The sequence below is a fragment of the Manis pentadactyla genome, chromosome 9, assembly GCF_030020395.1.
Source record: "Manis pentadactyla isolate mManPen7 chromosome 9, mManPen7.hap1, whole genome shotgun sequence".
NCBI classification, from domain to species: domain Eukaryota; kingdom Metazoa; phylum Chordata; class Mammalia; order Pholidota; family Manidae; genus Manis; species Manis pentadactyla.
This window is the reverse complement of record NC_080027.1, coordinates 68,887,595-68,899,773: the sequence shown is the minus strand read 5'-3', so window position 1 is coordinate 68,899,773 and position 12,179 is coordinate 68,887,595. Positions and strand designations below refer to the sequence as shown.

Below are 12,179 nucleotides of genomic sequence, written 5' to 3'. Positions count from 1 at the left end.
GCAGTAAGAATACATGTACAAACTCTGTCTCTAGTAAGTCAGTTATGCCTTTCAGCAAATCATTTAATCTGTCTAGCTAATAGTTTCCACATCTGTAAACTGAAGAAAGAATACAGAAACTCAAGATTCCTGTTAAGTAAAAAATTATACCTGATAAAACTGATAAACTTTTAAAGCTCTATTTGAGAAAGTAAGGTGTATGAAGAAATAAAGAGACCTTAGAACAACTGGACTAGGAATCAGTGTCTTTAGAAACAAGACTATCTAAGAAAATTCACTTTTTCTATGATAGTGAAATATCAAAGAAATGGAGATCTACACTCATTCTATTAATGTTCAGGTCATAATTAAGTGAACTTGTAAGATGTTTCACCAACTTGAATGCCCTAGTACAAGATCTTAAAGAAGGTGCATCTAAATCACATTACAGAATAACAGGAAGATTTAAAAAAAATGAAAAGTTAGAACAATGTCATTAAACCACATTCTCATATTTTTCTTAGAAGAAAATAACCTGGGATCAAATGGATTTCAGGGACTCTATAAACCCCGTGGTTTTACAAACAAAAATCTAAATATATTTATTTACACTTTTACTGGGAGAATTAATCACATTCATAGATTTTCAAAGAGTTTGGGAACTGACAGATATCGAAAAAGACTATCTAGATTCATAACTCAACTTTCAAACCTTAATCTGTGATTAAACTTTCCTAAGGTCATACTTACACTATTTCACCACAGAGACCTTTTTGCTGTTGGATAGTTATAACTAGTAAAAACTCAAGTTTACATCAAGTCAAAATTTACCTCTGAAATCCTCAACTATTTTCTTGATTTCAGTCTCTGGAACATAAGAGAATAGAGTAACTCCCCATTCCTAAAAATAGTCCTTTATGTATTTGCAGAAAGTCAGCTCCAAGATATTTTTCCTTTTCAGGCTGACAGCTTTTAAAAAACAGAGCATATGGACATAACTAAATAAATTAAAAAATTTCTCTAAAGGAAGATGGTTTCAGCACTCATAAAGATAATATTTTATATTTTCAGAGTTCTACAGTGAAAGATCAATAATTCTGACTGAGGGATATACTGCTTTAAATTTACTTGTGAATTTCAAAAAAAAATTCAGAGAGAACTGCATTATGTTGATGTACGTAACCATCATGAATTCTGCAGAATTCTCTTACACTTATTTAGTCCACTAAATTCTTGGAAACTGTAACTCATAAAACTAATTATAAATTATTTTTTAAACTATGGGTTATTTATCAAAATATAATTCATGGAGGTGATTCCTAAGATGATGGTGGTATGAGTAGGGTGGTGGAAATCTCCTCCCAAAACCATATATACTTTGAAAATACAACAAATACAACTATTCCTAAAAGAGTGACCAGAAGATACAGTACATGAGCCAGGCTATATCTGTGAGAACCCAACATCTCACGGAAAAGGGTAGAATACACAGCCGTGACCTGGTGGGACCCAACCACTACCCACACCACAGCTAATGGCTGGAGGAAAAGAATCAGGGTGCAGAAGGTAGTGGAAGCACAGGACTGATAAATAACCAGCCCTAGTAATCTGCCCTGAGAGACCAACACACATTGCATGGTGTTCCAGATATTAGATAAGTGGAAAAGCAAAGTCTGAGACTAACACTGCGAACAGGATCCCATAGCCGGCTGCCCTGGGACAAAAGAAAAGCAGGCACTTTTAAAGTCTTAAAGGAACAAGGGCTTAAAATCATCCTGGCATACTCAGCCCAGCAAGCTGGGAACTTTAAGGAACTTCAGACGCCCTAACCAGCTGGGTGGCAAGGCAGTTCTGAAGCCCCTCATTGAGAAAAGCAGCCTGCCGTTCTTCCCCCCCCACACCGACACTGCAAGCAAACCGGCTGACCCGCCATTGCTGCAGAATAGCCAGGCAGGAGCCCCGCCTACGATAACCACACACTCTAACACAGAGAATTCTCCCTGTGTGCAGCTAAACGGCCCAGACCCAGAGGCTGCACCCTGTGCGCGGTTGACCAGCACAGACAGCAGAGACTGGCACAGGGTCTGGGAAATGCAAAGGGGCTTTGTTCTAATGGCACAATATGTGCTGCTCACCTGCGACCCCCGCCTGTGTCCTAGGCCATCCCAAGGACTGCCCTCCCCACAGCAGCTCAGGGAATTAACCCAGAGGCTGCTCTCTGCATGCAGTTGGCCAGCACAGACAGAGAAGATGGGCACGGAGACTGGGAGGCACAGAGGGGCTTTGCTCTTGCAGCAGAACATGCGCTGCTTACAGGCGACCCTGGTCATTGCCCTAGGCCTTCTCGAAGGCCGCCCTGCCCACAGCTAAGGGGGATTAACCCAGAGGCTGCTCCCTATGTGCAGTTAGCTGGCACAGACAGGGGAGAAAGGCAGGGTGACCGGCAAGTGGAAAGGGACTTTGTTCTCCCAGCTGACACATGTGCTACTTGCCAGCAACCAATCACATCACCACGAAAAGGCAGAAGAACCTTGTTCAGTCCAAAATCCCCCAAACACCAAAGAGAGGGGCTTGGTGAGACTGAAATCACCAATCTTCCTGAAAAAGAATTCAAAATGAAAGACATAAGCGTGCTGATGGAGCTACAGAGAAATATGCAAGAGCTAAGGGATGAATTGAGGAGGAAGAACAGAAATGAAACAAACAATGGAAGGATTTAACAGCAGACTGGATGAGGTGGAAGAGACTGTTAATGGAACAGAAATTACAGAACAGGAATACAGAGAAGCTGAAGCAGAGAGAGATAAAAGGATCTCTAGGAATGAAAGAACAATAAGAGAACTGTGTGACCAATCCAAAAGGAACAACATTCACATTATTGGGTTACTAGAAGAAGAAGAGTGAGAAAAAGGGATAGAAAGTGTCTTTAAAGGAATAATTGCTGAAAACTTCCTCAATCTGGGGAAGGAAACAGTCTCTCAGACCATGGAAGTCCACAGATCTCCCAACACAAAGGACCCAAGGAGGACAACACTGAGATATATAATAATTAAAATGGAAAAGTTCAAAGACAGGACAGAATATTAAAAGCAGCCTGAGACAGAAAAAAGATCACCTACCAAGGAAAATCCATCAAGCTATCATCAGACTTCTCAGCAGAAAACTTATAGGTCAGAAGGGAATGGCAATGCAATGAGACAGAAGGGTCTTGAACCAAGAATACTGTATCCAGCAAGATTATCATTTAAATTTGAAGGAGGGATTAAATAATTCCCAGATAGGCAAAAGTTGAGAGAATTTACCTCCCACAAACCATCTCTACACTGTATTTTAAAGGGACTGCTCTAAATGGAAGTATGCCTAAGGCTAAATAGCTGTCACCGGAGAAAATAAAACCACAGCAAAGAAAGACTAACCAAATACTAACAAAATGCAAAATAAAATCAGCTATCCAAAAAATCAGTCAAGGGAAACAAAAAGAGTACTGAAAAAAATATCTAACATATAAAGAGTAGAGGAGGAAGAAAAAGATGGGAGAGAAATAAAGAATCATAAGACTGTGTTTGTAATAGTGCAATAAGTAAGTTAAGTTAGATGGTTAGATAGTAAAGAAGCTGCCCTTGAACCTTTGGTAAACACGAATCCAAAGCATACAATAGAAATAAGTACATATCTATCGATAATCACCCTAAATGTAAAGGGACTGAATGCACCAATCAAAAGACACAGAGTAAAAGAATGTATAAAAAAGCGAGACCCATCTATATGCTGCCTACAAGAGACTCATGTCAAATCCAAAGACATACAGAGACTAAAAGTGATGGGATGGAAAAAGATATTTCATGCAAACAATAGGAAGAAAAAAGCAGGTGTTGCAGTACTTGTATCAGACAAAATAGACTTCAAAACAAAGGAAGTAACAAGAGACAAAGAAAGACAATACCCAATGATAAAGGGGTCAGTCCAACAAGAGGATATAACCGTTATAAAAATCTATGCACCCAACAGAGGAGCACCTACATATGTGAAACAAATACTAACAGAATTAAAGGAGGAAATAGAATGCAAGGCACTCATTTTAGGAGACTTCAACACACCACTCACTCCAAAGGACAGATCACCAGACACAAAATAAGTAAGGATACAGAGGCACTGAACAACACATTAGAACAGATGGACCTAACAGACATGTACAGAACTCTACACCTAAAAGCAGCAGGATACATATTCTTCTCAAGTACACATGGAACATTTTCCAGAATAGACCACATACTAAGCCACAAAAAGAGCCTCAGTAAATTCATAAAGATTGAAAGGATAGCAACTAACTTCTCAGATTGCAAAGGTATAAAACTAGAAATAAATTGTACAGAGAAAACAAAAAGGTTCACAAACGCATGGAAGCTCAATTTATAAGTTGCTCCTAAATAATCAATGGATCAATGACCAAATTAAAACAGAGATCATGCGATATACAGAGACAAATGAAAACAACAGCACAATGCCCCAATTTCTGTGGGACACAGCAAAGGCAGTTCTAAGAGGAAAGTATATAGCAATCCAGGCCTATTTAAAGAAAGAAGAACAAACCCAAATGAATAGCCTAAATTCACAATTATTGAAATTGGAAAAAGAACAAATGAGGCCCAAAGTCAGCAGAAGGAGGGACATAATAAAGATCAGAGAAGAAATAAATAAAATTGAGAAGAATGAAACAATAGGAAAAAATAAATGAAACCAAGGACTTGTTCTTTGAGAAAATAAACAAAGTAGATAAAACCCCTAGCCAGACTTATCAAGAAAAAAAGAATCTATACACATTAACAGATTCAGAAATGAAAAAGGAAAAATCATGAGGGACACCACAGAAATACAAAGAATTATTAGAGAATACTATGAAAATCTATATGCTAACAAACTGGATAACCTAGAAGAAATGGACAACTTTCTAGAAAAATACAATCTTCCAAGATGGACCCAGGAAGAAACAGAAAATCTAAACAGACCAATTACTAGCAATGAAATTGAATTGGTAATCAAAAAACCATTCAAGAATAAAACGTCAAGATCAGATGGATTCACTGCTGAATTTTCTCAGACATTTAGATAAGACATAATACCAATTCTCCTTAAAGTTTTCCAAAAAAACAGAAGAGAAGGGAATATTTCCAAACTCATTCTATGAAGCCAGCATCACTCTAATACCAAAACCAGGCAAAGACACCACACAAAAAAGAAAATTACAGACCAATATCCCTGATAACATAGACGCAGAAATACTCAACAAAATATTAGCAAACCGAATTCAAAAATACACCAAGAGGACCATTCACCATGATCAAGTGGGATTCATCCCAGGATGCAAGGATGGTACAACATTTGAAAATCCATCAACACCATTCACCACATCAACAAAAAGAAGGACAAAAACCACATGATCATCTCCATAGATGCTGAAAAAGCATTTGGCAAAATTCAACATCCATTCATGATAAAAACTCTCAACAAAATAGGTATAGAGGGCAGTACCTTAACATAATAAAGGCCATGTATGACAAACCCACAGTCAACATCATACTTAACAGCCTAAAGCTGAAAGCTTTTCCTCTAAGATTGGGAAGAAGGCAAGGATTCCCACTCTCCCACTTTTGTTCAATATCGTACTGGAGGTCCTAGCCACAGCAATCAGCAACACAATGAAATAAAAGGCAGAAGTCAAACTGTCACTGTTTGCAGATGACATGATATTATACATAAAAAACCCTAAAGAATCCACTCCAAAATTATTAAAACTAATATCTGAATTCAGCAATGTTGCAGGATACAAAATTAATACACAGAAATCTGTGGCTTTCCTATACACTAACAATGAACTAGCAGAAAGAGAAATCAGGAAAATAATTCCATTCACAATTGCATCAAATAGAATAATATATCTAGGAATAAACCTAACCAAGGAAGTGAAAGACCTATACTCTGAAAACTACAAGACACTCTTAAGAGAAATTAAAGAGGACACTAATAAATGGAAATCATCCAATGCTCTTGGGTAGGAAGAATTATATTTTCAAACTGGCCATCCTGCCTAAAGCAATCTACAGATTCAATGCAATCCCTATCAAAATACTGACAGCATTCTTAAATGAACTGGAACAAATAGTTCTAAAATTCATATGGAACCACAAAAGACCCCAAATAGCCAAAGCAACCCTGAGAAGGAAGAATAATGCAGGGGGGATCTCACTTCCCAACTTCAAGCTCTACTACAAAGCCACAGTAATCAAGACAATTGGTACTGGCACAAGAACAGACCCACAGACCAGTGGAACAGAAAAGAGAGTCCAGATATTAACCTAAGCATATTTCATCAATTAATATATGATAAAGGAGCCATGGATATACAATGGGGAAATGACAGCCTTTTCAACAACTGGTTTTGGCAAAACTGGACAGCTACATGTAAGAGAATGAAACTGGATCACTGTTTAACTCCATGTACAAAAGTAAACTCAAAATGGATCAAAGACATGAATGTAAGTCATGAAACCATAAAACTCTTAGAAGAAAATAAAAGCAAAACTCTCTTGAATATAAACATGAGCAACTTCTTCATGAACATATCTCCATGGGCAAGGGAAACAAAATCAAAAATGAACAAGTGGGACTATATTAAACTAAAAAGCTTCTGTACAGCAAAGGAAACCATCAGTAGAACAGAAAGGCATTGTACAGTATGGGAAAACATATTCATAAATGACATATCCGATAAGGGGTTGACATCCAAAATATACAAAGAGCTCACAAACCTCAACAAACAAAAATCAAATAATCCAATTAAAAACTGGGGTAACGATATGAACAGACACTTCTCCAGAGAAGAAATTCAGATGGCCAACAGGCACATGAAAAGATGCTCCACATCGTTAATCATCAGAGAAATGCAAATTAAAACCACAATGAGATATCCCCTCACACCAGTTAGGATGGCCACCATCCAAAAGACAAACAACAACAAATGTTGGCAAGGATGTGGAGAAAGGGGAACCCTCCTACACTGCTGGAGAGAATGTAAAATAGTTCAAGCAATGTGGAAAGCAGTATGGAGGTTCCTCAAAAAACTCACAATAGAAATACAATTTGACCCAGGAATTCCACTCCTAGGAATTTACCCTAACAATGCAGTAGCCCAGTTTCAAAAAGATATATGCACACTATTTTATCACAGCACTATTTACAAGAGCCAAAAAATGGAAGCAACCTCAGTGTCCATCAATAGATGAATGGATAAAGAAGATGTGGCACATATACACAATGGAATATTATTCAGCCATAAAAAGAAAATAAACCCTATGATTTGCAACAACATGGATGGAGCTAGAGGGTATTATGCTCAGTGAAATAAGCCAGGCAGAGAAAGACAAGTATCAAATGATTCATTCATGTGTAGAGTATAAGAACAAAGGAAAAACTGAAGGAACAAAACAGCAGCAGACTCACAGAACCCAATAATGGACTAACAGTTACCAAAGGGAAAGGGACTGGGGAGGATGGGTGGGAAGGGAGGGATAAGGGCAAAAAGGGGCATTGTGATTGGCCCACATTATGTTGGGTGGTGGGGCACAGGGAAGGCAGTATAGCACAGAGAAGACAAGTAGTGATTCTATAGCACCTTACTACGATGATGGACAGTGACTGTAATGGACTGTGTGGGTGGGACTTGATAATGGGGGAAATCTAGTAACCACAATGTTGCTCATGTAATTGTATATTAATGATACCAATAAATACACACACACACACACACACACACACACACACACACACACACGCACATATATAAATTATTCATGGATTAAATTCAATATCTTCAAATTTTAGTCAAAAGTCACTTTTGTATTTATTCTTATGAATTCTGAAAAATCATTTTTTAAATGGCACCAAAAATCATCATTCTACTTTTATTACTTCTTTGGGGGAAAAAGAGAGGAAATATTTAATGGAGTGAATTACAACATCGTACAAGGGAGAACAAATTCTGAGATGGTAAACAAAGGTCTATAAAACTCAGCACAAAAATTAAGTAACTATACAGGAGCATTACTACTTACGGATAGAATTCTGAAAGCTGTTCGGCTATTGCATAAGCTGTCGGGTCTCTGTCTAAGACGAACAGAGTAATATCTGACTCCTTCTGTAGAATGGCTCTTGTGTGTCCTCCTGAACCAAATGTCATATCTAGAAAAATCTAGCCAACACAGAAAAAGAAAATTACCCCTTAGCATAAACAAAATTTATTCTTGCTAGCTATCTTAATTTCTGTTAACATATATTGATTTTCAGAGCTGATAGCAAATAAAAAAACACAACTGTTTTGCCTAGAGTTCAATTTGTTACACATGAGATCTGGATTAATTATGAGGAGTCCAAAAGAATTGTTTCAAGTATCAATAAAATGATAATCTCTCACACAGCTTGCAAATTCAAGACAAACTTATATTTCCCTCCATAATGTCAAACTGGCTTTAGCACAGTGTCGTACTGCTAGCTTTTTAATGCTTTCCAGCACCTGGCTGGTAAAGATATAGCCAACAACTTGTTATCATTTGGAGATAACTGACAAGTAGTATGGCTTACTTTACCTCAATTTCTTGAAATGCTTTATATTAAACATAAAAATATTCAATGCTACAGAATGAAAGAGAGAGAAAAATGAATATACCTAACAATAAACATTCATAGGAGAATCTTTCAAAATCTCACCTGGAAAATTGATGAATTAACAAATATGACTTGGAAAAAGCCCAAGGCTTAAGTCAAAACACCTGAGGTAAATTCTAGCATTGCTATTAAGTAGTTATGTATCTTTGGGAAAAGCACTTAATATTCCAGTGTCTTTAGATTTCTCCAGAGTTTAGAAAGAAAAAGAAGACCTGGAAGAAAAGAACATACCACCAATACCAACCTAATTGGTAAAATGACATACAATTTCTCACCTAAACCAAGACACTTTTGAGACTGAAAGATTTGTCAGTAATACTTTGCCTGGACAACAGGATACTATGGAACACAGGTACATATCTTTAAATTCGTGGATCATTCTAGATATACAATAAAGGTAACTGGATCTGAATCTACTTTTCAGCTCTTTGGTTTGGCCATACAGTGTAGAAAACAGGTCACAGTTGGGCAAGAAACCAGAACTGGACCATATGAAACAAATGTGCAAGCAAATTAATTGATTGTGACTGATTTGGAAGTCAAGACTCTCTCAGCACATCCCCTTGAAGTTATGCTCTTAGTTTAATGTGCCCTTTCAATAAGCTTCACTGGCATGAAAATAAAAAAAAAATAACTCCAATATTACTGAATACTATGACAAATAACATATACTGTAAGCTAGACTATTAAAAACATTTAAACATATAACTTTTAGAAAGTTCATGTGTACATAGCACAAAAAGGGAAATTCTTGCAATAGATCTGAACATTTCCCCACCCTTCATGCTACAACTTATTTCAGGGAGGGTGGTCAGAAATAAGGTACAGTTATGCTTTAATTTTCTGCTACCATCTACCATGCTAAGTCCCATCCCCTGATCAAGTCCTCAGAAAAGTTAGTCTGACATTCCAATATGGAGGAAATCTTTTGATCAAAATTGAGAAGAAGAGGGATGAAAATTATGAGAGAAGTAAATGCGGTAAAAGTGGATAAGGACTACTTTTTAATATAAATGTGTTAGTATAACTTAAAGTTGCACTTCTATCACTGTCAGCACAAAAGGCATGGCTACACATATTTTTCACCATCTTAAAACAAAACTTTAAAACAATACATAAAGTCTTATTATTTGATGGTTGTTAGGAGTACATACTTAAATCTCATGATTGAATAATTTCTTTTCTGTTTGTTAACTTATCTTATACTTTCTTATGAGTAGGTAAAAATCTTCCACCATACCTTACTTCAGTTCTAAAATTGCTAGGGGATTGGTATAATTTTATAAAGAACTTTTCCCTGGCAAAACTATAACTCACTTTCTTGTTATGCCCCAACACCAAATCTTGCTATAACTAGATTTAAACTAAGAACATGTCAAATAAAGTAATTTGTATATGATTATCTTATCTCAAGCCAGGAAAGACCCAATCAATATTTAAAAAGAAAAGTCCTCATCATTAAACATATTCCGGAAAATGTGAGATGATTATAATTTGCATGATTATTTTTTAATATATCATGATTATGCCCTTGGAGATTTACTGACAATCAAGGAAGTTTCCATAGGGAAAAAAAAAAATAGCCTATTATTACCAGACAAGCATAACACAAAGCAAAAAGTGGGAGACAAATGGGATTTATGAAATTAGACGTGAACTCCATCGTATGTCCTCAGTTAATAAGTGAAAAAATCCACTGACTTTCATTTTTAAAATTCTAATATATATTGCTCATCAAGTGTAATAGTGACATCTAGGCCTCCTGAGTCCCCAAATATTACAATTGAAAAGGGAGTCAATTAGTTTTTTCCTTTTCCTGGGTAATTAATTTGACATAAGATCACATTTATAAATTTGTACAAGTTGATAATGAAACAAGGAGACTGGACAAATTTGTTGCTTAACAAATACAGAACGAGGAAATCTGAACATTTCCAAATAACCTTTCTATGGGTCTTATCTAGACATATATTCAAATGCATATCATATGCTCCAAACATAAATGAAACTTCCTTTGAAATTACCTGATTTAATTTGTATATAAAGTCAAACCCTTATTTAATAACAAGAGTTTATTCTGGTAATTTCATTTACCACCTGTATAACCCTGGCCAAATAATTTTTACTTTCTGAGCTTCAACTGCTTCATCTAAGAAATGGGGTTTACTGTACCCTTGTTTACATCACAGAGCTTTATGAAAATTCTTATTTCTTCCTTATGTTCATGAAGTAGGTGTTATTAGATTGTAAATAAATAGAAACTAAGATGACAAAGCAGGAATTGAATACAGGTGTATCTGGCTCTAAAATCTATGTTCTTTCTCACACTACTCTGCTTCTGCATTAAATGAATAAAGTCTGTATTTGCGTACCGTTTATGGTTTATCAAGCATTCATGTTTTCCAACTTAGTCTAACAAAAGTTCTGTAAGGAAGTACGGACAAGTGGCATTATCATTTTTGCAAATAGAAAACTCAGGTGCACAGAGACACTGTGACTTGATTAAGATAATATTATTAGTAAGTAAGAGAGAGAGAACTCTAAGCCAGTTGTCACCAACTCTTAAATTCTCTGCTCTTTCTTGAAAGAAACAGAAGAAGGGAGGGTGGGAATATAAGAAAGAATTCAGGGGGAAAAAATGGATGACATAAGAAAGAATTAAGGCAGAGATGGCTTTACAAAAATTATACAAGTTTTTTTTTTATCACTCATTCCCATTGAAATTTAGGGCTCTTGAAAACTATGTCTTTACATTTGTATAGCAGAATAACTCTTGAGATATGCATATTTCTCTCTCTCTCTCTCTCTTTTCCTTCTCTTTCAAGTAGATGCCTAGGTATTTAGAGCTTCAGAATGTATGCCACACATACACAGACACATGGGTGGTTAGATCTAGAAAGACCCATGAAATAACCCAAGATTAATTCCATTATTATACACTGCTCTATCCTTCTACAGTATACATAGTGCTACATTTTTAAACCTCTCAAATGTAATATCCTTTAAGACTAAGCTAAAGCTGCTCTCTGAAGGTGGAGACTAACAAATCAAGGGAGTAGCCTGAAGGTGGGAGTAACAAATCAAGATCATCTTGCCGACATGATAATTACATTATTCCCTCCCAACCCCTCACATACAACAGTTCTTATCATTGAAATTTTCACCCTGAAACGACACTGTTAAAATTGGACATGAAAACATTTTTAGCCATGAACAGTATGAGGGTAGATCTTCCAGTGTTAGATCTTCCTATTTCATTTTCCTAATGTTGATTAGTCATTTTCAATCTGTGCAAGGTTTTTAATAGTAAGTTCTCAACCGAATTTGGAAACAATATGGCCTGATTTCACTTTAAAATTTTTTCCTATGAACATTATTTTCCTGGCAATTACTAATTTTGAATTTTTAGAATTAAAATGCTTTTGGAAGAATTTTAAACTTTACCTATTTGCAACTAACTTCATTTTGAAATGCTGAAATAT

At 36.1% G+C, this 12,179-nt stretch overlaps 1 protein-coding gene across 3 annotated transcripts in view; it reads right to left on the bottom strand.

Moving 5' to 3' along the window:
- Positions 1-12,179, bottom strand: part of METTL15 (methyltransferase 15, mitochondrial 12S rRNA N4-cytidine) — a 209,103-nt gene that overhangs the window by 116,956 nt on the left and 79,968 nt on the right. For all 3 annotated transcript variants that reach the window (XM_036879065.2, XM_036879064.2, XM_036879062.2), the window contains exon 3: positions 8,088-8,224. In XM_036879065.2, coding sequence (XP_036734960.1) covers positions 8,088-8,224 — 137 coding nt within the window. The remainder of the gene's footprint in view (positions 1-8,087; positions 8,225-12,179) is intronic.